Here is a 27573-nt window from a genome sequence, read left to right on the forward strand (position 1 = left end):
GTAGTTTTGATTTGCATTTCTCTAATGATTAGTGATGTTGAGCATCCTTTCATGTGTTTGTTGGCAATCTGTATATCTTCTTTGGAGAAATGTCTATTTAGGTCTTCTGCCCATTTTTGGATTGGGTTGTTTGTATTTTTGATATTGAACTGCATGAGCTGCTTGTAAATTTGGGGGATTAATTCTTTGTCAGTTGCTTCCTTTGCAAATACTTTCTCCCATTCTGAGGGTTGTCTTTTCGTCTTGTTTATGGTTTCCTTTGCTGTGCAAAAGCTTTTAAGTTTCATTAGGTCCCATATTATAGGGATTTGATCCTCTGCTTCCTGTATCTAATCCCAGGTGTTGGGAAAAGAGAGAGAGCGAGTGAGAGATTTTGGAGGGACAAAGGGCCTCTAAGAGACAGATGACTTGGACGGACCCTGCGCACGTTTGACCCTGTCACTTGACCACCTTTTAACCGCCTATTAATACCATCGTAAATACTACACATCCCACACTTGTGGTATAATGGTATTGGCAAGATGTTATTTTTATTTTCAGAGCAATGGATAATTTGAAAGATTTTATTGACTCTCTCCAAGAGCAGCCTAATCTCTAAGAATAGGAGGGAAACCTTGTAAGCTTAAGGATCTAGTTAGAGAGAATTATTTTAGGGGGCCTGTCAGCTTTGGAAATTGTTGAAAGGGATCATAGGCAACTCCTTTAATTGGTGAAAGTTCAGATAAAATGTCCAATGACAAGTCTCTTGGAGAGTACAGGGGGCTGTAGACTTGCTGTGATCTTTTTACGGAGCTTTTTGTTTCTTTTCATTTTTGATTATGGAAAATTTCAAACATACACAAAAGTAGAATAATTAATATGAACCCTCATGTGCCCGTCACCCAGCATCAGCAACTTTGAATTTATGGTGAATCTTGTTCACGTGTACCTTTCCCACTGGCCCAGCAGCCCCCACTGTTTTGATATAAATCCCAGCCACGGTACCAAGTTCAGCTGAAATTGTTTCAGGAGAAAGTAAAGATGTTTTTATAAAGCAGGATCATTTGCATCAAGATCACCCAGGTACTTGTAGAAATGCAGGTTTGGGCGCCCCCAAACAAACCAGCTCAATCGGAATTCTGGATGTTGGCCCGGAAATCTGCATTTGTAGTACTTTTCAGGTGATTTCTCCAATCCCGAGACACAAAATTTTTTTTTTTCACACACACACACTGTATTTTATTTTTACAAGAGATAAATAGACTGACACCAAGCATTGTAAATGGATGACCACAACAAAAGCAACAATGATTGCAATTACCAAACACGAAACACACTCATACTATGTCATAATATTGACATTCAGTCCAGTAATCCTCCACTGTAACAGCTCCTTTACTTTGCAGTGAAAATTGATTTGTATATTCTTTGCCTCTGAGTCCTTGTGGGATTTTTTTTTTTAATTCAAACAGAAAGTCACAAAAATTATACTCATCCTCCTCAGTTCACTCAGTCCCATGTAATTAATTTTTTTTTTCATCTTGATCTTTTGTTAGCACTTTTATGAGTTCATCAGTTTTTCATTAGAGTTCTGAAAATGCTTATTCGTTCAGCTCAGCAGTATAGTCAGTTACCAGAAACCTGTACTTGTCAGAGTCTTTTCTATGAATTCCTTGAAGATGAACCCCTTTTATAGGAACATATTTGCAAAAGCATCAGAGTACACCCAGAACTGTCTGTAAATGACAAAAGACTTAAAAATGACCACGGTTAAAGATTTGATGAAAGTTCATAATAGTGTAGTTGACAAGGAAATTTAGTTATTTCTGAGATATACATTTTAAAGTAATAACTAGAATTATGACTTATAACATTATACCAGAACATATAAGATTTTTAGAAATTTCACGTAATGTCTGAAACATTTATATTAACATATTTCCATACAAATAACCCAATGAAAGTTTAGTATTAGTTGTTTTGTTTGTTTGTTTTTTTATACTGCAGGTTCTTATTAGGCATCAATTTTATACACATCAGTGTATACATGTCAATCCCAATTGCCCAATTCATCACACCACCATCCCCACCCCACCGCAGTTTTCCCCCCTTGGTGTCCATATGTCTGTTCTCTACATCTGTATCTCAACTTCTGCCCTGCAAACCGGCTCATCTGTACCATTTTTCTAGTTTCCACATACATGCGTTAATATACGATATTTGTTTTTCTCTTTTTGACTTACTTCACTCTGTATGACAGTCTCTAGATCCATCCACGAAAGTGTTGTTTATTTATTTTTTTTGGCTGCATTATGCAGCTTGCAGGATCTTAGTTCTCTGACCAGGGATCAAACCTGGGTCCCCGGCAGTAGAAGCATGGAGTCCTAACCACTGGACCACCAGGGAGTTCCCCCGAGACACAAAATATTTTATCTTCTACTAGAGACAAAATAATATCAGTTATTTAATAGAAATCTGTTGACTTGTGGAGCTAGTGAGACTCAAGGAAGGAAGAACAATTTAAAATTAAAAAATTAATGTCAACACCTAAATCTGAAGTGCTCTCTGCTCCTGACCACCATACATGAATATCATTCTGAAGAATCCTCCTGTGAAAAGTATGTGTGCTATAACCACAAAGGAATTTAAACAGGGTAGAACACACTTACAGCACTTACTGCTCCAAAGACCTTTTCTTTCTTTCATTTTTTTTTTTTTTATAACTTTAGCCCCTTCTCTGGGAGTCAGTATAAATAATAACCTCTTTACATTTTATAAATCTCTGTATAAATAATCAGTAAAAAAGAACTGTGAGCTGGTAGCCTGACAGTCAGATGCCAGTACTGTGAGCTGTGCACCTCATGGTGTAGACGTTCCTGCCCTGGCCTGCCAGGGTTCTGCCCGCTGCAGCTCAGACCAGCAAGGAAACTAAGCTTGAGCAGGTATAACTCATGACATTCTTAGTTCTCCAGGTGACAGATGTGCATGCTTTGTGAGAGTCCCTTATTCTTGACCTGTACAAGAACTTGCAGGGTTATTTTTTTCCAGTATAATACCATGTTGTTAACATTTTGCTATAAAAAAGTTTGTTTTTCTAAACTGGTTTATTTTGGAATAGCCTCGGGTTTGTAGCCCATTTTGTATTTTTCAACAGGTACTTTTTTTAAAGCTAGTTGGCGTATTTTGATGTATTTGCTGTGGGTGTATTGATATGTACAAAATATTTTTATGACGAGCTAAAGAAAGCAAACTATCTCTCTCTGAAACTGCTACAGTATGATGATTGTATAATCAGTTGGGTTTGATTAAGAACGTCATAGGCCCGGGACTTCCCTGGTGGCGCAGTGGTTAAGGATCCGCCTGCCAATGCAGGGGACACGGGTTTGAGCCCTGGTCCAGGAAGATCCCACATGCTGCGGAGCAACTAAGCCCGTGCGCCACAGCTACTGAGCCTGCACTCTAGAGCCCGCGAGCCACAACTACTGAGCCCGCATGCCACAACTACTGAAGCCCTCGCATCTAGAGCCCGTGCTCTGCAACAAGAGAAGCCACCGCAATGAGAAGTCCGTGCACTGCAACGAAGAGTAGCCCCTAGTCGCTGCAACTGGAGAAAGCCCGCGTGCAGCACTGAAGACCCAACGCAGCCCAAAATAAATAAATAAATAAATAAAAAGAACATCATAGGCCCACACACTAGTACAGATAATTCTGGACTCTTTTTTTTGGCAACACATATGACTTGCATAGGAGAAAAGAATTTCATTCTAGGAATCTAGGATAGTGATTTTTTTTTTAATAAATTTATTTATTTTTATTTTTGGCTGTGTTGGGTCTTAGTTTCTGTGCAAGGGCTTTCTCTAGTTGTGGCAAGCGGGGCCACTCTTCATCGCAGTGCGTGGGCCTCTCACTGTCACGACCTCTCTTGTTGCGGAGCACAGGTTCCAGACACGCAGGCTCAGTAGTTGTGGCTCACAACTAGTGATTTTTGAGAGAGAAGTTGCTCTTATCCCAAAGTGAAACCACTAGAATTTAATTTTTTTTTTTTAATTTTTAAAAATTTATTTGGCTGTGTCAGGTCTTAGTTGCAGCACGCGGGATCTTTCGTTGCAGTGCACCGGCTTCTGTAGTTGCAGCGCACAGGCTTCTCTCTAGTTGTGGTGTGTAAGCTCCAGAGCGCGTGGGCCCAGTAGTTGCGGCACGCGGGCTCTCTAGTTGTGGTGCACAGGCTTAGTTGCCCCACGGCATGTGGGATCTTAGTTCCCCGACCAGGGATCGAGTCCGCGTCGCCTGCATTGGAAGGCAGATTTTTAACCACTGGACCACCAGGGAAGTCCAGAATTTAATTTTTAAAAACTCGTGTTGTTTTTTTTTTCTCCTTGAGGTCCATGTTCAAAGTCCATCCTGAAAGTGTCTTTTACCCTTTTTGCTACACTGAACAGTAGGCTTGAGTTTGACGTGATATAACTGCAGCCTTTAATTATGGCAAGTAAATCTCTAAGACGTTTTGGACTTAGAAGACAGAAGAGGATGAGTTTGCAGTCATTTTGCACATTTAAAATATCTACCCTAACCAACCAGTAATTGTAAAATTCTGTAGTTTCAGCTTATTGCAAAACCGAAGGTTGTGATCTACTGGTTACCTCTCAGGTTAGCCTCTGAATTTAAGTGTAGTGTGTTTTTCACGCTGCAGATTCTTCCTCAGAACCCTCAATAAATTCAACCTGCGCTCCTTTCAGAAGGAAAAAAAATTCCTCTTCCTGGTGCTGCCTGGCAGTGTACCTCCCTAGAATGGTTCTGTGTCAGCAGCAAGTGTTACTTTCCAAGGATGCAGGCTGCAGGTTCCAGGCGCAGAGCCCCGCTTGACTCTGACTTCAGACTGTTACTAAAATGCAACACCCGGACACTGATTGCAGGTGAGGCACTGAAAAATAACAAACGTACCAAAATAGTCCCCTGGGAACACTCCACCAGAGGCCTGATGCCGCAGTGCAATCCAGAAGTCTGTAATTTAACTTTGTTTGCTTTAAAAAAAATAATTTCAATAAAAGATCTGATTACTAATTTTCACTGTAGAGGCACTTGGCGAACTCATGCAATTTTGGAATTATAATCCTTTTGTATAGAACTTTAGAGCTGAAATGCCAGTTTGCAGGTGAGGGAGCTGAGGCCCAGAGCCGTGAAGCAGTAAGTTCGATCCCGTACAGCCTGTCAGAGGCCAACTTCATTCTGGGTTGAGGGGACCTGACATCCGGTGCACCCTGCTCTCCCGTTCACTGCCTCGTGCTTTCAGGAAAACTTTTATTAGTGTGGTGCACACGCATAGACTGATTCCAGTTATTTTTCCTTGGATATTTATTTGTATTTATTATCTGAAAGTCCTGAGTGAAATTTAAAAATATTTATGATATACTTGATTCTTGAAGTACTAAAGATAATTCCTTATTGAATTAGGAAACGTGCTAACGTCCATAATTAGGCTCACAAAACCACATTCATATTTAATTTTTTTAATTTGTAAGAACAACAACTTCCACCTATGAAGTGATTTGCACTGTTTAATTAAAGGTGATTTAAAAATATTTCTGACTTGAAAGAAATGTAATCGTAAACTTGTAAACATTCGCTTGTGAACGTGAAAAATACTTAAACACTGTGATTAAATAAATGCTTTTGTGGAGGCGTGGACCATGTCTAGAGTCTGCTGGAGGCTGTGGATCCCAAGAAGAGTGCTCGCGAGCAGATAGTTTGTGTGCACTTTGAAGAGTCACAGGCAGGTGTCAAGAAATAAATGTATGTGGCGTTGTAGACACGTCATTTTCCTCCTCTTTCTCTCAGCTCTTTAAGACCACCTCCTTGATTGATGCCCTTGATCCCATCCTTCCTCATCTCTTACTTCCCTCCAGGGCTCAGTCAGCAGCAGCAGTAGCTTCCATGTTTTCTCCTGGACCCTCTCTCTCAGTTCACATATAAAAGATGACAACTTAATGTATATATTTTCCCGCATAGCTTTATTCTACTTTTGAATAACTTTATTAGTGTAAGTTCTCAGAAGTAGTTAAAAAAAAAAAAAGTGAACCATTCTTATGGTTCTTTTGCTACTAATCACGATATTTCTTTTTCTTTTTCTTTTTTTTTTTTAAGAAATCACTGATTTATTTTATTTTATTTTTTAAATTTATTTATTTTTGGCTGCGTTGGGTCTTCGTTGCGGTGCGCAGGCTTTTCATTGTGGTGGGTGGCTTGTCTTGTTGCGGAGCATGGGCTCTAGGCTCACGGGCTTCAGTAGTTGTGGCACACGGGCTCAGTTGCTCCGCAGCATGTGGGATCTTCCCGGACCAGGGCTCAAACCCGTGTGCCCTGCATTGGCAGGCAGATTCTTAACCACTGTGCCACCAGGGAAGTCCAATCACCATATTTCTTTCCAAGACACTTTTTAAAATGCTTTCCTCCTCTGCCTTCCATACACCCTTGTCTCCATCTGCCTCTACAACGTCCTGTTTCCTGTTTGACCCTGTTTCTTTGTCCCATCCCCATCCCTTAAATGTTGTTCCCACCCCCTTGGCCCTCTCTTTTCTATTCCCCTCCCCATCTCCTCTCTATTTGCATCAATTAGTGCATGTAGATATTTTTTAAAGTGAAAGTGTTCCAGGGCTTATAATAAAAATAGCTTAGGTAACCCCTGTCCCATCCTGTTCTTCTTCATCCCTACTCTCTGCTCCCCTGGGCATTGCCCGCCAGCTCTTTTAGCCATGTTGCTAAAGAACAGGCTGGAACCACTATTTGTTGGTTTCAGTAGGTACTGAATTTCTGCTATGGAAGAAGAGGATTTGTATACTTACACACGTACACACTCTCCGCCTCCTCAGCATTGTTATTTACAATTTTGGGTTAAATCACCATTCAGCGTTCATATTTTTATGACTACAGATACTATTCGCAGCTGAGCCTATAGTGTTTCTGATGATTAAATTTCTTCCGCATCTTTTGTTTTCGCTGGATGTTATCATTTCCTTAGCTCTTCCTGAGTGTATCATTAATTTGTCCCACGCTCCTTGGCAGGAGTTGAAATGTCCTCTCGGTGGGTTGGCTGCGCCCTGTGTGGGGCTTGGGCGGCTCTCCCACTGCCCCCAGCGCTCTGCTGCCAGGTCTGAGGCCACCTGATTTCCTTTCCCACGTGGCCTCTGCTCCCTGCCTTGGATAGAAGCTTTTGAGACTTTCTCTCTAAATTCCGGAAGGTTGCAAAGTGATGCCTTGGTGTGAGTCTTTACCGTTCATCCCACTCATCAAGGTGGGTACACAGTGGGCCTTTGCGTCCTTTAGTTCCAGAAGAATTTCATACACATATTTTTTTAGGGAATTATTTCCTCTTCCTTTTCTTTGTTCTTTTCCTCCTGGAACGTCTGTTAGTTGAATGTTGGGCTTTTTTGGAGTGAGCTTCGACTCTCCTTTTGTTCATGTTTTATCTCTTTGTTCTACTATGTGACGGCCTTTGTTTTTTCTACTACACTTTATTTCCAGGAGTTTTTCCTTCCTCCTCCACCCCCTTTCTAAATAGCATCTTCTCATGAGTGTAGTATCTCCTCTTATTTCTGAGGATATTAATTATAGTTTTGTAGTAATTTTTAGGTTTTTTTTTTTAACCACTGTACGGTCTGCCTCCTTCAAATCCCTTTTTCTCTCTTTGGGTTGGTCACTTTCTTTCACCTTTTTTTTTTTTTTTTTTTTTTAATTTATTTATTTATGGCTGTGTTGGGTCTTAGTTTCTGTGCGAGGGCTTTCTCTAGTTGCGGCAAGCGGGGGCCACTCTTCATCACGATGCGCGCGCCTCTCACCATCGCGGCCTCTCTTGTTGCGGAGCACAGGCTCCAGACGCGCAGGCTCAGTAGTTGTGGCTCACGGGCCTAGTCGCTCCGCAGCACGTGGGATCTTTCCAGACCAGGGCTTGAAGCCGTGTCCCCTGCATTGGCAGGCAGATTCTCAACCACTGCGCCACCAGGGAAGCCCTCTTTCACCTTTTTTAAGGAGGGTTTTCTCAAATGTCAGGCGATCCTTGAAAGCCTGCCCGTGTTTAAGAATGAGGGACACTGATGGGAGGTGTCCCCTGTGACCCTTTCTCTTCACACTCCTTGTCGCATCTGCCGCCAGGCTCCGGGCACTCCTGCCTCAGTGCCCTGGACTAGGAGTGTGCCCTGAGCATCACCACGTGGGAGCCGTGTGATCTTTGCCTCTCCCGGCTTCAGCTTCTTCACTTTAAAGCGGGGCTAATAATAGTACCCACCTCAAAGGGTCTTTATGGGGTTGGATGAGTTTAGAACAGTGTCTGGCACTGTAATCACCATTTATGTATTAGCTATTTTTATAACCACCTGGGGCCAAACCACCATCATTTCTCATGTGAATTATTCTAATATCAGAATGTGTTCCCTGATCACTTCATATAAAGTAACAATCTCCCACATCCCCTCCCTACTTTATTTTTCCACATTGCTTATCACCATCCGAGGTACCATATATTTATTAATTTGCCTGTGGTCCGTCTCCTGCGCGAGAACGTAAGCTGTGAATGCAGGGGCTTTGTTCTCTCCACTTCTGTACTCCCCAAACCTGTGGCAGTGCCTGTTCTGTAGAAGATGCTTGGTAAACACTTGCTGAATGAATCGATGTGTTGGGTGGGGCTTACTGGTGGGTAGACTTCACAGTCTGGTGATGGAGCAGCTGTTTCCATAAGAGACACCTTGTCCCCAGAACTCTTCTAATCTATAGGTCTCTTGACTTGGGCTTGACACCTGAGTGTCTGGAAGCACCTAGTTATATTGGGTTTATTTTTCTGTATAATATAAAGACAGCATCAGAGGAACATTATCAGATAGGAAGCCCTAGGTAATCTTGCCTTGATGTTCCATAGACCCTTGTCCAGTTCAGTATTGTAAGCAGTTTCTGGCTTAGTTATGAAGGTAGTACTTTATTATGGAGAATTTACACAAAGTAGACGGAAGAGTATAATGAATTCTCTGTACCCCTCCCCCAGTCCAACCATCCCTATGGCCGGTCCAACTGCATCCGTACCACCATCTGCTTCCTCTAAAGGGAGAACTTTTAAAGACATGGCCAGAGAATATGTGTCAATTATATTGGCAAGACTTTCAATTAGACCTTAGGAAGCTGGAAAGGTTCTGAGACCATAGACTCTATCAAGGTGTTGTAGGAAATATTAAGAAACAGGTAGGGCTTCCCTGGTGGTGCAGTGGTTGAGAATCTGCCTGCCAGTGCAGGGGACACGGGTTCGAGCCCTGGTCTTGGAAGATCCCACATGCTGTGGAGCAACTAAGCCCGTGCACCACAAGTACTGAGCCTACGCGTCTGGAGCCTGTGCTCCGCAACAAGAGAGGCTGCGATAATGAGAGGCCCGCGCACCGCAATGAAGAGTGGCCCCCGCTTGCCGCAACTGGAGAAAGCCCTCACACAGAAACGAAGACCCAACACACCCAAAAATAAAAATTAATTAATTAATTAATTTTTAAAAAAAAGAAAAAAGAAAAGAAAAGAAACAGGTAGACATGTTTTTCTAGGATGTTTGGGGTCTGCCCTGCCTGGGAAGTAAGGAGCACACATCTAGGTCATCTCTCCTTTCCTTTTTGGCCGTATTTTGCAGAAAGTGTACCGGCTAAGTGTTGTGAATACAATACTGCCATTGACTTGCCTGCACGATGCTACAGATTTCAATGGGAAGTTGTATGGAAAGACAGAATGTCCTTTTCCCCAGACATTAATGGTGCACTGAAGTGGCCAGTTGTGGGGGAAGAAGCCTTGGGAAACTGGCCCAGGGTTTCTACTTCTGGGACCAGATGCTGCCTGTTCATTAGCTGGCTTCCTGGACCACAGGGAGGTCCTGATTCAGAGCCGTTACAAACATCTGACACTGTGGATGACTCCACACCTTAACTATGCCATCAACCTGATTAAGATTCTAATTCATAAAATATTATCCCTGCCGTCATTTTCCTGGGGTATGGGCCCAGGGTAGTCTGGCAGAGGTCATCTAAACCTGACATTCCTTTGGCCAAACTGTGCCACCTGAGATGAGCTCTTTTGTGGTGGTCTCCATCCTAGTTAGTGATTTTAAAATTGGAATAAAATGAGCCTCTGATAACAGATTTTAATGGACACAGCTGAGAGAAACAGCGACTTCATGTGAAATGATCTCATTCACCGGTATTCAGTCAGCACTCAAAGTATATAACCTTTCTGCAGGTGTGAGAGAACAGTGGGGTTGGCTGACCTTGGAAATCGTTTTTGAACAAGAAGAGCACTTCACTGGTTAGCACACAGCATGGTTTGTTTTTCTAGGCTGTTGATGTCCTGGCTTAGGGGTCTTTGTGGAATCTGTGATTCATCAGCTAGATCATCAGCGCACTATTTACTGTTTCCTGCGGTTGGGTATATTTAGTGCTGTGCTTCATTTTCCCTTCCTAATATTAGAATTCATCAGGGAGATTCCAGAGTGTTTAATGTTATTATAAATAGGTGTATTGTTAAACTAAGAGGCAAGGAAAACACTTAGTGACTGAAGATTCTGTGCACAGGAAACCTTTATGATAGATGGGTTTGTAATTTTGAGGTGTTAAGTAAAAATGTGTGATTTGCAATGATTGTCTGAATTTTTTTCCTTGAGTAGTATGATTCATTTGACTGGTCTTCCAGATGTAGGGCTGCTTGTCAGAATGTTGGAAAAGGAAGGTGGACTTGTTGGTCCTACCCTTAAAAAAAAAAAAGCCTGGGCTTGATGTCAGGTCCAGTTTGGAAGATTGCTGGTCGTTAGCTTCTCTGAGTTCTGCCAAGTTTCCTTTGTCTAGTCAGCCCAGTGGGCACCAGCTTTAATTGTCAAGTAGACACATAAATCTCTCCTGTGCATTTCCTGAGTGTGAGGGCGGAGAACAGAAGGGTTAGGTACGTGTCTGACGCTCGCTTTAACTGCTGTAGAGTCCGTTCCCATTTTCAAACCACTGCGTCCTGGGAAGCCAGGGAGGAAGGCTGCGTATACTTGTCTCTGGTGCTGGCAAGAATGGATCCCCTACCAGTGGGGATGGTGTTCCTAAATTAATAAAGTTACAGTGTTCAGGGCTGAACTCAATCCCCCTCCAACTTCAAAAGGTGACTGACTATATTTGGAGATCAGGCCTTTGAAGAAGTGAATATGTTAAAATAAGGCCATTAGCTCTTTAGTTGCTAATCCAATATGACTGTAGTCCTTACAAGAAGAGGAAATTTGAACACAAAGAGACATCAGGGATGCTCGCTCAGAGGAGAGACCACGTGAGGACACAGCGAGAAGATGGTCATCTGCAAGCCAAGGAGGGAGGCCTCAGAAGGAACCAGCCGTGCCGACCCCTGGGGCTTGGACTTCCAGCCTCCGGATTGTGAGACAGATTTCTGTTGTTGAAGCTTCACAGTGTCTGGTGTCCGGTTATGGTGGCCCGAGCAGACTAATACGCAGGTTTAGACTCGTGTCTTAGAAGGCATCTGTTAAGATTCCCTGTTAGTTGGGGTACCGACAATGGAGGCTCCTCGTCCAGCACCATCGGGGGCCCGTGGAGGAGAGGGTGCCTTTAGACCCTCTCTGCCGGCGTGGCGTGAAGCCGCTCTGGCGGCTCCCAGTGAGATGAGATGTGCAAAGGGCAAAGCGTGTGGAGATAAGTACCCTCATCACAGGAGAATGCAACTCGGGGGAAACGCACTCTTTAAGAAGACTTATTTTTTAAAGAAAACAACTTAAGAGTTACACTGCTAAACATGAATTGCGAAATGGGCCAGTAAAGAGCGTTTGTGGGAGTTGTGTGCAACCTGGGGAACGAGTGATAAGCCATGACTGGGGCAAGGGAGGGACACCCCAGTGCCGTGGACGTAGGGTGATTAGTGATGGGGGAGAATCTTTGCTGAGTAAGAGCATAAAATTACTGAAGGAATGCTACTTGTTGGTCTTATTTGTTTGACCCTGAAAGCATGAGTTTATCCTGTTAACCAGTAGATTAATGATGGATTTCTGGTGGGGGAGAAGGTGAACTTGAAGACTGAGGTCACAGAGAATCCATCTGGAAGGACTGGGAGAGGTCCGTCGTCGCTCCAGGTGGAGAGCTGGGGCTAGTGATGAGGGTGCAGGGCGAAGAGGTGAACGGGGGCTGGAGGACTAGGGACGCTGTAAGGCTTGTTAAGGGGTTTGGACTTTTGGCCGACAACTGTGGGAAGCCCCTGGTACAGAAGTCAAAACGTGAAAGGGTGGAGCACCTCCTCCTGGTCTCCCTCCCTGTAGGTGCCCACTGTCGCCCACTGGTGACGTTGTGTACACACTGTTCCGACCTGTTCTGTTTGTTTCTGTTTTTTTTTTTTTTTTCTTGTTTTCATTTAAACATACATCCTGGAGATGGGTTAAATCGTATCCCCCTCCCGGATTCATATATTGAAGTCCTAACCTCTGATAACTCAGAGTGTGATCTTATTTGGAGACAGGGTCTTTACAGAGGTTATAAAGTTAAAATGAGGTCATTAGGAGGGCTGTGATTCAACATGACTGTGTCCTTATAAAAAGGGTAAATTTGGACACAGAGGTAGTCACAGAGGGAAGGTGATGTGAAGATTCCCAGGGAGAAGACAGACCTGGGACAGATCCGTCTCTCACAGCCCTCAGAGGAACCAGCCCTGCTTCATCTTGGACTTGTAGCCTCTAGAATTGTCCATACCAGTTCGTACTTTGTTACACCATTTCTAGCAAACTATGACACACAGATTGTAAATTGTTATATCTACTTTTTTTTCCTATTTTAACTTTTTATTTAATGGACGTGAATAAATTATTTAATAAATGGAAAACTTCAAACATACATCAGACTAGACAGAGCCTATAATGAATTCCCACGTACGTACCTTTCACCCACATTGACTAGGCTTGGGACCATCTTTTTTCGTAATACCCCCATCACTTTCTCTACCCTCATACTATTCTGAACCAAATTCCAGACATTGTTAAATAGGTCACTATCTCTGAGAGAGAAAGACAACTTTTAAAAACAGAGCCATTATCACTCTCTCCTAGGAGAACTAGATCATGCTTCCCTAATATGGTCAATTGTCAGTGTTCAGATTTCCAATTGTCTCAATGTCATAATTTTTTTAAGGTTTTTGAATCATGATTCAAATTAACACCTGTACATTGCAGGTTGGTTTGTCTTTTAAAATCTCTTTTAATTCCTTCTCCATCTCTCTTTCTCTCTTCTTGTAATTCATCAGGGTTTTCTCCTTGAGTGTTTTTTGTAGCCTAAATTTTGCTGATTATGTTCTTGTGAAATTTAATATGTTCCACTATTTTCTTTATTTCCTGTTAATTGGTATTTAGATCTAGAGGCTTGGTCAGATACAGGTTTGATATTTTGTTACTATTGGATTGTTTGTTTTGGGTAGTACTGTGTAGTGGGTGGTGGTGTGTTGTCAGGTTGTCTGTCTTTTGGCATTATTAGCTATCGATACAAATGTCCTGTCATGAAATATTCTTCTTTTGGGTTTTTTTTTAAACAGCTATTTAAGAATGTAAGCACTATTCTTAGCCAGCACGCCATACCAAAACCAACAGTGGGCAGTCTTTCCCCACAGGCCATTGTTTCCTGAGCCCTGTTCTAGGGTCTGTATACCTTGGACATAATAGGAAATATCTGTTTGGTCTTTGTCCCCTTTTCTGGCACAGAGCTCCTGAAACCCTTGGAATTTCCTGAGTGATGGGGTGACAGGAGCACCTCTTGTTATTAATAACAAGTGCCTTCCAACCACACCCGAATTTATGCTATTGAAGTGACTCTTGGCCCCTAAGTAGCTTCAGGATGGGGACCGGTGGCCAGAGGAACCAACCATGTGATTAAAGGGTTTGAAGTTTCAGTCTCACCCTTTACGACTTGAACCACTGGCTAACCAAATAGTAAATATGGGGAGATTTTCTTTGTAAACATCAGTATATCAGCTGGTAACCAAAGAGGGAATGACAAAATTAGAGTATCAGCATTTTGCAATCCCTCATGGATCTAGACATTGATCATCATTTCTTTTTATCTGTGAACCTTTAAAATTTTTAATCTGAAAAAGGATTCACAGGTGACTTTTCAGTTAATTACGCGTGTTTTCAAGTTCTAATCATGGTTCTAGGCAGGGATTTATAATGGTTGAATTAATAATCAGATAGCACTCCTCACTCTGCGTCATTACTGAGAAATTGTGTTCCCCAGATGACCTGTTGATAAAACAGATAATATGCACCTACCTCTCAGAGTTTCTCAGGTTTTCTGCTTATTAAAGCAGGTGCTAGGTATCTATTAAAATGGTTTGGAAACTAAAATGAAAACTCATAGACTGTACCTTGGAGATGCCGTGTGTTTTTGCATCGGTGTCCTGGGGAGGTGTATGAAGTACCCCAAACTCCTTGTTCTCAGTTTGTAATCTGCGGGGCGGCCTCAGTGTGCGGAGACACTCCTGTCATTATTGATGTTTTTCTGTAGGCAATGATTGGTTTGACTTAACACGTCTCTGAATGCTGCAGACTTGAGAATGTCAAAAGAAAACTGTCTTTCTTCATAGTTTCCAGTTGTCGCAACCAGGAACCTTACAGGGGCCTGGGTTGTAGTTTGACCACTGGGGCCACGGGGATTTTAGTTGTAGTTCCTCCAGTCTAGAATTTACTTCCTCTCTGAGGTTTATGCAAACCCATCTCACCTTGCAGGCTGTAGGAGGCTGGTTTGATTTCTTCATTTTATACAAGTTTTTCTTTATTGTATGGAAGTTTTCCTCTGTTGGTATACAGTTGTGTTTTTTTTTTTAAAGCATAGGACTTTGGGCTGATCAAAAGAAAAATACAGTAAATAAAATAGTGTCTAGAAGTGGTAAAACTGTAAAAATTTCTACTAGAGGCTATCTAGTAAATTTCTCAGGTAGTGATTCAGAATCCTTTCAGTGGGCCTGGTAGACATTGAGGTGGAGTGGACTTGAATGCCTTGAGGAAATCTGAGTCCAGGAGAGCAGAGGCCCCTGCAGTGTCTTAACAGAAATAAATACGTTATCAAGGTCAGGCAAAACTCCGCATAACTAGATATTTTTAACACGGGTATGACTTTTCATGCCTGCCTGATGACTCACAGAAGACAGTTTTATGGATCAGATATTGAGCTGGCCCTCAGGCAGTTTTGATCAAATTTTGTGATAGGGTGTGATGCTAAATTATGGATGAAAAGAGAGAAAAAAGTTGTTTACTATTCATTCTCTGGAGTTTGGAGAAGTATGAACTGTCTTAATTACAGTGAGAGGCTTCAGTTCGAAGCACTTAGGCTGTTTTTAAATGTTAAAAACAATGAGGCAAATCAATGTGGTATCAAGGGACTTGTACCCAGCACCCCTGAACCCAGGGTCTGGCCCAGCTGCCTTCCCACCTCGTGTCCTTAGGCACATCGGTGTCCTCGTCTGTGACATGGAGCTGGCGTTGTGACGATCAAATGAAATAATACTATATCAAATCTCAGATATGACCGATAATGACACACCCTTATTTTTGTGCCATTAAGAGAGAAGAAATGCTGCCAATGAAAACAGCTTCTTTCGAGTGTAAGATAGCCCTGAAATTTAGAGATCTTAAAATGCAGTGGGCAAACCTCATCTTAAAAGCCAGTAAAATAGGACTTCCCTGGTGGCCCAGTGGTCAAGAATCCGCCTGCCAATGCAGGGGACACGGGTTCCAGCCCTGGTCCGGGAAGATCCCACATGCCGCGGAGCCACTAAGCCCGTGCGCCACAACTACTGAGCCTGTGCTCTAGAGCCGGGAACCTAGCTACTGAGCCCACGTGCCTTGAGCCCAGACTCTGCAACAAAGAGTAGCCGCTGCAACGAAGAGTAGCCCCCACTCACCGCAACTAGAGAAAGCCCGTGTGCGGCAACGAAGACCCGATGCGGCCAAAAATAAACAAATAAATAAGTAAATAAATTTATTTAAAAAATCAGTAAAATACAGTGTATATGAAAGTGCTTTGCCACACAAGCCTCAGGAGTCATATTTAATCCTTATTATGAGTCAGGGGGAGTGAAACAGAGTTATAAGAAAATACCAGTGGGCAGCACAGGCCGAGCTGGGTATTGGTTCTAGAAGGTCGGCTCTCAGTGGCTCAGGCTCCTTGCTTCGCTTAGTTTTCCAGATGGACACCAGTGTCCCTTGTTAGGGAATTCTGCCTTCTTCTGTGTTCATGTGTGGATTTCCCTCTGTGTTCGATTTTGTGGGTTTAGAGCTTGCAGGTGCTTGACAACCTTTGGTTAATGACATTATTTTTTTTTTTTAATATTTTTATTTATTAATTTGGTTGCACCAGGTCTTATTTATTTATTTTTATTTATTTATTTTTGGCTGTGTCGGGTCTTCGTTTCTGTGGGAGGGCTTTCTCCAGTTGCGGCAAGCAGGGGCCACTCATCATCGCAGTGCGCGGGCCCCTTCACTATCGCGGCCTCTCCTGTTGCGGAGCACAGGCTGCAGACGCGCAGGCTCAGTAGCTGTGGCTCACGGGCCCAGTTGCTCCGCGGCATGTGGGATCCTCCCAGACCAGGGCTCGAACCCGTGTCCCCTGCATTAGCAGGCAGATTCTCAACCACTGCGCCACGAGGGAAGTCCCAATGACATTATTTTTAAGGAGGAAGGCTGCAGCGGAGTCCGAGCCCCCTTGTGACAAAGCAGGTTCCAGCAGTGCTCATTCTCCGGTAGACTTGTTATCGGGAAGGAATTCATTGCTGCTTTGCACCTGATGTGCTGACTCCTTTAGGCTTCTCTGCTCTTCACTAGAGAAGAGCCTTTTGTGTTCAGGAATGTGTTTTACTCACATAAGAGTTTGGTTAGTTTTTGCTTTCTTCAGGTACTGTGATCTCATTTAAGAAAAATGGTGGCATCGTTCCTTAACTTGTCTCCAGGCCTCCTGCTTTGTGCCTCTGAACACATAATTAGCCGTTGGTGGGGATTTTAAGGAAAAGTTTATTTCTGACTTGCCTGTGATAATCATTTCACAATACATATGTATATGAAATTATCATGTCGTACACCTTAAACTTACACCGTGTTATGTGTTAGTTATATCTCAAAGCAGGAGAGAAAAAAAGAAAAGTGTATTTCTTAGTAAAACACTGGTAGGTAAGACTTAACAATTTGCTCTAACAAAAAAGGGTTCAAACTAGCCCTAGTTGAGTAAGATGCTTTCCAGATAACTAAGTCTTTGCTGAAAGTAAGCGGAGAGAATCTTTCTGCTCTAGACAGGGGTTGCAGACTTTTTCTGTCAATGGCTCACATGCAGTATCTATTACAAATTCTTTTTTTTTTTTCCCCGAAACAGCCCTTTAAAGATGTAAAAATCATCCTTAGCTGCCCCCGCCCCCGCGAGCAAAAACTGGTCACAGGCTGTAGTTTTCAGTTTCTTTATTGTGACAGGAGCTCCTTGGAGAAGTGGCTGATTCTAAAGCCGGAGGAGGGAAAATATAAGAGGAGCCTGGAGCTTATCGTATAGCATCAGAGAGTGACGAAGTATAGGAGGAAAAAAGTAAAGGATGGGGCATGTCTGAAGGACCCAGGAGTCAACTTGAAACAGCTCCCAGGGGCCAAAGCTGGAACAATTTGAGCCACAAAGAAATGAGAATAACGGATTATAACCCAAAGAATAAAATAAATATCTTATGAGTTCATAACTTTGTAAATGACTGAATAAATAAGTGTGGAGGAGGGACAAATCCTCCTTACAGAAGAGTACCAAGTAATAAATGTGGAAGGAATAAGGGAAATAGAAAAATCACCACTAAAACATCACAGTGTTCATTGCTGCAGGGAAGACGCACAACTCCGGTGAAAACTATGGTGTAAAGCTTCCCGGAGACCCGGGGTGTGTGAAGAGCCTCAGAGTGTACCCCCGGGTATCAGTTACTGTAGTCCTTTTGACCTGTGTCTACACATCCTGGGACACTCCTCCCTCCGGGAAGTACAGCTTAATTCCCTTACCCGTGCGTGTTCCCTGGACTTTGTGACCCGCTTCTGAAGAGAGGCGTATGCGAAGGGAAAAGGGTAACTTCACTGTGGTCAAACCTGGCAGAAACCCTCTGGGCCAAGGGATCCAGTTTCACGTCACTGGTAATGATTGTGCCAACATCACATGCCCCAGATACGATGTCATGAGAAGGACCTTTCACCATGTGGTGTTCTAGATTCTTCCCAGATATCTGTAACCTCAGTCCAGTCATGAGAAAACATCAGGCAACCCCATTTGAGGGCCATTCTACAAAATAACTGACCAGTACTCTTCAAGAGTGTTGGAGTTACGAAACACGGACAGAGAGACATCAGAGATCAGAGGAGACTAAGGGGACATGATGAGTAAATGCAACATTGGTGGCCTGGATTGAATCCTGGAAAGGAAAAAGGGTGTTGATGGAAAAACTGGTAAAATCCAAATAAAGTCAGAAGTTCAATTAGTATTGATAGTATTGTACCAGTGTTACTGTTTTAGCTTTGATAAATACACTACGTAAGATGCTAATGTTAGTGGAAGCGAGGTGAAGGGTATATGAGGACTGTCTGCATTGTCTCTGCAACTCTTCTGTAAATCTGAAATTATTTCAAAATCAGAAGTTTTTAAGATTTTTTTTTTTTGATTTGTACCAATTTTAAAGTCTTTATTGAATTTGTTACAATATTGCTTCTGGTCTCGAGGCATGCGGGATCTTAGCTCCCTGACTAGGGATTGAACCCACACCCCCTGCATTGGAAGGTGAAGTCTTAACCACTGGACCGCCAGGGAAGTCCCCAAATCAGGAGTTTTTAAAAAAAAAAACCTCTAACTTCTTATCCTGGGTTGGTCATCAGCTTTATCTTGAGCATTTGAGCATTATTTTATTAACTCTTGGTCCCATTTGTATCTGGCAGAAAATATATTGATTCACTTATTAAAGTTGATTTTGGAATGCGCATGTTAATATTGTTTATTTCTCTTTCCAGGGGAGGCACCTGCTGCAGAAATTTCCTCATATTTTGTGATCCTGTCTGTGTGCAGTTTAATGATATTAATAGTGTTAATTGCAAACTGTGTATCCTGCTGTAAGGACCCAGAAATAGACTTTAAGGTGAGCACAGATGGTAGGAACATTTAAAGTCATCCTCTGATACATTTACCAGTAGAACGGCTGTATATCACAGTTCCTTGGGTGCAGGGGTTGGCAGATTTTTTTCTGTAGGGGCCAGATAGTAAATATTAAAGTTAAATAAAGAGCTATTGTAAATAGTAAATACTGTGGGCCATACAGTCTCTGTCATGGCTACTCAACTCGGCCATTGTGGCCACGCGAGCCACAGACAGCATGGGAACAGGTGGTCACCGCTGTGTGCCAGTGAAATCTCGTGTACAGAATAAAGTAGGTGGTCTGGATTTGGCTCACTGGCTGCAGGTGCTGGCCCCGCGTCAGAGCATCATTGACAGTAGCCACTTGCCTGTTTTAATTTAAGTTTTGTCAAGTGAGGAATAAGGAATGAGGATTGAATTCACTTGCTATAAGGCCTATAAGGAGAAGCAGGCTGGTTTTGATTTTTTTTCCAAACTATGTGCTGGTGAATTTGTGGTTGTTGAGATCATTGAGGCCAGTGTGTTTTGTGCGTGAGGAAGAGCATCTTTCAGTTTACCTCGAGCCCTGAGTTCCCTAAGGAGGAGAAAAGAAGGGTGCCAGTTGTAAAGCTTGCCCAGGGTCGGGGGTGGAGGTGGGGGAGGTGATAATATAGAAGCACTGTTGTCGTAGCTGCTGAGGATGGGTGGAGTCTGCCAGAAACCAGCTGGGATATCCCCTCTAGAACTTAGTGCTGGCATGTGTTAGGGCTCAGTGAAGACTTATTAAAAAGGAGTACATAAAAGAAGGAAAAAAAAGGAATGTGCACATGCAGAGGAAATGGTCTTTAATATAGCGCTTTACCAACTGGACTAGGGCTGTCCCAGGAGTCCTGAGGACCGTGGTTCAGATCAGGGGAAAACCTTTTTCGTGGACGTGTGGACCTTATTTCTCGAGCCTCACACCTGTTCTGTCGTGTGTTCCCTTTACCTTGGGTCTGGTGGCAGCTCTGAGGAGAGAAGATGTGCTGTCCCTTTAGCTGGGCGCCAGTGTTATACACACAGAGGATGGAGGGTGGAGGACTGGGGTGGGGGTCTGGGGGAAAAGGCTCATGAGCACAGGTCATTTTCTTCAGAAGATTTCACCCCAGACATGGAGGACATGAGCGCCTAGGCCCTCGGATCAGTGCAGACACTTCTGTGGGAACCCAGCGACGGCGCCGCACGGGGGCACAAAGGTGGGCAGAGAATCCGTGTCCCTTGACTGTCAGTCTTGCTGAGGGACTTTGCACAGACACCTGGCCCTTTGGGGACAAAGATAAAGCCTGATCAGTGTTTCTGAAAATGAAAGCCAGTTTCTCTCTCACATCACGGTACCTCATTCTTGCCTTGAATTGTTCTAACCCCCCCTGATGCTTAGTGTGGACCCAGGGCATTTATGACGACACAGATTCAGGGAGGGTGTGTTTTTATCGGGCTTCCCCAGGTGATTCTGATGCAGGCGGCTCAGGGACCACACCATACAGAGGATCCTCTCCAGCTTCCAGACTGTAACCGAAGAAGAGTGTCACCATCTATCATTTGTGGGTTTCCTTTAGACTTAGAAGTGTGGCGTTTCAGAACTGAATGGTCCCTGGGAAGTCATTTACAGGCCAAGAAGCTGCAGTCTTTTACAAATGACCCGGTCTTCTCTCACGACCCCATTGTTGTTATTATTGTTGTTATACTGTTGTTGTTGTTGTTTTTATTGTTGTTATACTGTATTACTTCCGTGAATCTTTTTTTTTTTTTTTTAATTTTTTTATAGCTACTTTATTTATTTATTTATTTATTTTTGGCTGTGTTGGGTCTTCGGTTCGTGCGAGGGCTTTCTCTAGTTGCGGCAAGTGGGGGCCACTCTTCATCGCGGTGCGGGGACCGCTCTTCATCGCGGTGCGCGGGCCTTTCACTATCGCGGCCCCTCCCGTTGCGGGGCACAGGCTCCAGACGCGCAGGCTCAGTAGTTGTGGCTCACGGGCCCAGGTGCTCCGTGGCATGTGGGATCTTCCCAGACCAGGGCTCGAACCCGTGTCCCCTGCATTAGCAGGCAGATTCTCAACCACTGCGCCACCAGGGAAGCCCTACTTCCGTGAATCTTTAGAATCATCTGCTGCCTAATGGTATATCCTGCCGCTGCCAAGGTTAGGAGTGATGGATGAAGTCTTTTTTTAGGAATGTCCGAAGGGGAAAGTGGACAAAGCTGTTCTGTTTAGAGGTGACCTCACAGATTGAAGCGTCCTGCTCTCCCCTCCCCCGATACAAATAGTGATAGTGTCCTAATGCACTTGACAACGTGTATGACATATATAAGAATATGCCCTTTCGCATGCATGTGAGAGCATAAATGTTATATCAGAGAAATCTACCCTTGCAACTTTCAGCTTCTCCCTTGCATGGGGGCGGGTGGGGTAGAGGGAGGTCGTAGAAAAGGGAGCTGTGTAGACGAGTGGAAAACAGTCTCTTTCAGCTTCTGTCATGGCGCCTGGTGGGGTAATGCTCATTAATTATCTGAATGAAAGACCTTGATAATCATCTGTATCTATGTTAAATTAACATGGACACCATGGTAGGCCCAGCTCACTGGAATGATGATAGGAAGAGTCAGGATAGCTTTCTGCTGGACAGTCACTTAAAAGGTTTCCACAGCTTTATTGGCGCAGCCTCAATATTAAAGTTGCCATCTTTAGAAAGCTGGATGTTCTTAGAATGTTCATTGCACTTATGTGATACAGAGTTTAATACTGACCTTCCTGGTTCAGATCCTGATGATTTTTTTACCCAGTTTAATAATTTATCCATTATTACTCTTTCCAGAGAAATAGGACTCGCTTAAAAATATCTTTTCTGAGTCTTTTAACTATCTTTATTTTGACTGAAATCACACAGCAACTAGAAGTACATATACAATTGAAAAATAAATGTTTTGATTCAATATGCAGACAGATTTGTGAAAGTGAATAATAGTAATAAAAAGAATACCTTAAACTATAGTAACTTAAAAATAAAATGTTGAAACTGGAAGAGTATTTCCATTTTAAGTTCCAGGGTCATTTTAGAAAACTTTGCATTTAACTTCAAGTTATCAGTTTAAAAAATTACATAAAATATGTATAATTTATTTTCAGATCTTATTTATTCTGCTGTTTTGAGTTGGAGAACACAATTACATATGCTTTTTACTTGAAGTCAGTACAAATTGGAAAAAAAAATTATGGCAGTGTGTTCCAAATGAGTGAATAAATGTTCATATCTTAAATGTTAGCAGATGTTTTTGGTATTTACTCTCAAGCTGATTTATATTAGATATAACATTGCTCATCCTTTATTTTAGGAATTTGAAGATAATTTTGATGATGAGATCGATTTCACACCACCAGCAGAAGATACTCCCTCTGTTCAATCCCCAGCAGAAGTTTTCACACTTTCAGTACCAAATATTTCACTACCAGCTCCATCACAATTCCAGCCTTCTATAGGTAAGACCTTCCATCCTGATGTCATGTTTCCATGAATAATTTCTGAGAAGTGAGAAAGGGAGCCTTGCTACTAATCATAAAAAAATTGGACTGCCTGTCTCATCTGCTTGCTAATCTTTCTTCCTTCTGCTGTCTGGTGAAGCTGAATTCTAGTGGTCAGGCCCATTGCATTCCCGCAAAAGCTGAGTCCTTTCCTTTTGGACCTTGACTCTGGCATAAGAGTAAATTGGTCTCCTCGATTCTTCAAAATGGAATACTCTGACAGAGGCTCCTGGCCTCTGTGTTGGTAGACAGGCTTCTCTGCCAGTTCTCAACACTGCCTGTCTGGCTGAGTAGGACACTGCTGTTTTCTACTGGGATGTCCTGTGTTTGCGGAGGAGAGGTATATTTGGATATTACTTTCCATGCTAAGATAGAGGATAGAGGTTTCATTAGTTGTTAATTAATTTCTTATTATAAAATAGAATATCACTAGTGGTTCAATAATTAGGGATTTCTAATACTGCTGAGAAGGTTCTTTAAGTCTTTGTAGGTACCAAGCCTGCCTTGGTACTGCACACACAGCGGTGTATGGTTAGGGCAGTATAAACTGAACAGTTGATTAATATTGCTGTAGGCTATATTAAAAAAAAAGCTAGCTAAAACATGACACAGCTGGTGTGTTTCATACAAAATATTTGTATATGGTGTGAGGTAATGATCCAGGTTAATTCTACAAGTGGATAGCTAGTTGTCTCAGCAACAAGTTTTGAGGAGACGGTTCTTCCCCCCTTGAATTGTCTTGGCACCCTTGTTGAAAATCAGTTGACCATATTCGTTTAGGTTAATTTCTGGACTTTTAGTTGTATTCCATTGATCTATATGTCTATCCTTATGTCAGTACCACACTGTTTTGATTATTGTAGCATTGTAGTAAGATTTGAAATTGGGAAGTATGTGTCTTCCAACTTTTTTTTTTTTTCTAGATTGTTTTGGCTATTCTGAGTCCCTTGCAATTCTATATGAATTTTAGGATCAGTTTTTCCATTTCTGCAAGACAGGCCACTGGAATTTGTGTGTGTGTATGTGTGTATGGGCGCGTGTGTGCCCATGCATGCATATCATTTGATTCCCTTTTCATTCCCTTTTGTGTATATTTTTTATATTTTTAAAAAGTGATTATAATGGAATTTAAATTATACCTTAAATTTATAACAACTGAATTTGAATTTATAACAACTGAATTTATATTCACCAGCATATAAAACCTGTTCCTTCCCTTTATGTTGCCACACATTACAGCTTTATACATTGTGTGCCCGTTAACATAGATTTATTGTTGACTCTTGAACAATGAGGGTGTTAAGAGTGCTGACCCACACCCCACACAACCACCCCCCCCAGCCCTGCACACAGTTGAAAATCTGTGTATAACTTTATAGTCGGCCTTCTGTATCCATGGTTCTGCATCCAACTGTGGATTGTGTAGTACTATAGTATTTATTGAAAAAAATCTACATTTAAGTGGACCTGTGCAATTCAAACCTGTGTTGTTCAAGGGTCAACTATATAATTTTTTAATGCGTTTGTCTTTTAAGTCATATAAGAAGTAAAAAGAGGAGCTACACACAAAAATACAATACTGGCTTTAATTTTACCTATGTAGTTACCAGAAATCTTTATTTCCTCATATGACTTCTAGTTACTCTTTAATGTCCTTTTATTTTAGCCTGAAGGACTCCCTTTAGCATTTCTTATAGGGCAGGTGTACTGGCAGCAAACTTCTTAAACTTGTTTATCTGGGAATGTCTTAATTTCTCCTTCATTTTTGGAGGACGGTTTTGCTAGGTATAGAATTCTTGGTTGATGGTACTGTTCTTTAGTACTTGATATGTGCCATCCCACTGCCTTCTGGCCTCCATGGTTTCTGATGAGACATGGAATTGTTATTGAAGATCTTATTGAAGATCCCTTGAACGTGATGACTTGTTCTCTCTTGCTGCTTTCAAAATTCTCTATCTTTGGTTTTTGATAGTTCTATTATAATGTGTCTTGGTGTGGATCTCTGAGTTTATCTTACTTGGACTTTGTTGAACTTCTTAGATGTATAGATTCATGTTTCTCATAGATTTGAGACATTTTTTACCATTATATCTTCAAGTATTCTTTCTGCTTCCTTTTCTCCCTCATCCTCTGGGGCTGTCATTATATTTATGTTGGTCCACTTGATGGTATCCCACAAGTCCCTTAGACTTCATTCATTAATGTTTTCATTCTTTTTTTTTCCTGCTCCTCAGATTGGATAATTTCATTTGACCTCCCTTCAGGTTTACTGATTATTCTGTCTGCTCAAATATGTTGTTGAAACCCTCTTGTGATTTTTTTTTTTGGTTATTGCACTTTCAGCTCCAAAATTCTATTTGGCTTCTTTTAATAATTTCTATCACTTTATTGGTCTTCTCTATTTATTGGGATATCATTCTCTCAGTTTCCTTTGGTTCTTTGTCTGTGGTTTCCTCTAGCCTTTTCAGCGTTTTTAAGACAGTTGATTTAAGGTCTTGTCCAGTAAGGCCAATGTCTGTTTTCTCAGGGACACTTCCTTTTAAATATCTTTTGTACCAGTGCATGTAACATTCTTTGTTGTTTTTTATTTGGTTTGTAATTTTTTGTTGAAAACTGGACATTTTGAATAATATGCAAAAAAGAAGAAAATAGAAAGGAAACAAACGACAGATGCTGTCTAGGTCCTGGCAGACTGGCTCTGTGTTGGGGCAAGTCCTCAGCCTGGCCGCTGACAGCTCTGCCTTAGCCTTCACTTCCTGCTTTGCTGAGCATGAGACTTGCCAGAGGTGAAGCCTCTGTTCTTCTCGGGTCTCTTCTGAGTGTGTGTGCTTCCCTGGACATGCACGTGGCTCTCTAAGTTCCCCTGTTTGTGTAATAATAGCTTTCTTTAAAAAAGCCCATATCCCCCCAAACCCCCCAAATTTCACTGGGCTTTTCTGCTAAAGCTCCAGCCTGTCTATTTTTGCCTCGGTTGTTTTTTTTTTTTTTTTTTTTTTTGCCCCAGGCAGCAGCACCTTGTCCACTTGGCTTTCGTTGTTTTTGAGGCACGTGAAGCCTCTCCATCCTGATAGAGCCCAAGTTAGGTGGAACAAGGGGCACCACTGCAGCAGGCCTTCCAGGAAACCCCAGTCAGGTCAAAAAGAAGCACAGTTCCTGGGGAAGAAGGTCACTATGCTGCCTCTGGAACCAGCACCCACTCTGGCACATGGGTCATCTTTAAGATGTGCTGCGAGGGAGGTAGGACATGGGTAAATTAAAGGCCACAAAGCAAGTCTCCCAGTTTCAGTGGCCTTCCTCCTGGTTCTCTTTGGTTGCTATGAACCTTTACCACCCTCCAGAGTTCTGATAAGGTTGATGCTGACAGTTTTTTGACAAGATTTTCAGTGTTTCTAGGGAGGGACAACCCTGGAGGTCCCTACTCTGCCATAAGAGTAAGGACTGAGTAAAGGCCAGTGAGGTGGTGGTGACTGGTGGTTATAGTAGGGTAGTTGGTCAGAGGATTCAGTGCAGGAGCTTAAAGTCAGGGCAGGCTACTCATTCACAAATACTGTCAGTTTTAAAATTTGAGACCGTTTTGGCATTATTAGTTTGAGAGAGATGTTTTATGTATTTATTTCTACCTTTATTATCACAAACATTAAATTTATGTTGGTGTTTGTACTTTATAGGTTATATATTTAATATTTATTTCAGTTAAATACTTATCTTTAGTTTTCAATGTTCTTTTTCCTACAGAAGGTTTGAAGTCTCAAGTTGCCCGCCACAGTCTAAACTATATACAGGAAATTGGAAATGGCTGGTTTGGAAAGGTAAAGTTTGTTCACTTTCATTTTTTCCCCTCCTACTTATACTGTTTAGAATTTAAAGCTAATTAAGACTTGTGTTACGTGACAGTCCACATACTGTCTACACACTATGGTACCTATTGAATTTCTCCATTGGCCCCTGAAACCATGTGGAAGTGTGAGTGTCAGCATTCCTGGGTGTGTGAGTTTTTCCAAGAAGGTCTTTTATTTCTATATCAGAGACTTTTCTAGTTGTTGGCAGACAACGGTAAGAAGGGAAAAGAGATGGGAATTTTAGAAGCTTTTTGTCCTCCTCAAATTATTTGTTTCTTCTTTCTTCTCCCCCTTCCCTTATGACACTTAAACCACTTTATAATAGACGGATAGTATGGTTATAATGAAAACCATTGTGAAGAACTCTTGTGTTTCTCGTAGCCTGTCAGGTGACCTATAATAAGGTGCTTTGTCGATCTTTTTACCACAGAAGGAATAATCTTTTTATAACAACTATTTCTATGATGGAGCAATCATTCTTTGTACAAGGGTGTAACTGAGTGATCATTGCATCATAAGCAGGGCGGTCACGACCAGAAGATGTATTTGCTCTGTAGTCAACCACCTCATGCTTCTTGTCTTTCCAATAAGAGTTGTTTGTCCTGTATCTTTCATGTCATCCAAACTTTATTAGTTACCAGATCTTCTAAGCCATTTAGCAAAACCTATTATGTATCAGATGTTGTTCTTGGTGCTGGGAGTACGATGTGGAGGAAGATGGTAAAGTCCTGGCCTGTGGAGTCCTGGGAATGTAGCAGCAAACGAGATGGAACCCTTGCCCTGTCAAAGCTGAAATTTCTAGTTGGGGCTGGGGGGTGATCAGACAGTAAACAGTCAGTGGTCGGAGACAGGCTCAGAGAGGGGTAGGGGAGCCAGGGGACGTGAGGTATTTCCTGCATTTAGAGACTTTGACTTTTCCTCAGAGGGGGCTAGGAAGGTACTCCAGGATCTGGGGATGAGTGATATCACCTGGCTTACAGGTTGAGAGGATCGCCATGTTGTAGAGGGCCACGGGGAAGCAGGGAAATTGGTAAGAAGGCTGCCGCAATTGTCTAGGGAGAG

The 27573-nt window shown here is 42.4% G+C and overlaps 1 protein-coding gene across 2 annotated transcripts in view; it reads left to right on the forward strand.

The window, feature by feature from the left end:
* The window catches only part of LMTK2 (lemur tyrosine kinase 2), an 84438-nt gene that overhangs the window by 8713 nt on the left and 48152 nt on the right, over window positions 1-27573 (forward strand). For both annotated transcript variants that reach the window (XM_007186724.3, XM_007186725.3), the window contains exons 2-4: window positions 19019-19143; window positions 22486-22630; window positions 26408-26481. In XM_007186724.3, the coding sequence (XP_007186786.2) occupies window positions 19019-19143; window positions 22486-22630; window positions 26408-26481 (344 nt within the window). The remainder of the gene's footprint in view (window positions 1-19018; window positions 19144-22485; window positions 22631-26407; window positions 26482-27573) is intronic.

This window comes from Balaenoptera acutorostrata, chromosome 15, assembly GCF_949987535.1.
Source record: "Balaenoptera acutorostrata chromosome 15, mBalAcu1.1, whole genome shotgun sequence".
Lineage (NCBI taxonomy): Eukaryota > Metazoa > Chordata > Mammalia > Artiodactyla > Balaenopteridae > Balaenoptera > Balaenoptera acutorostrata.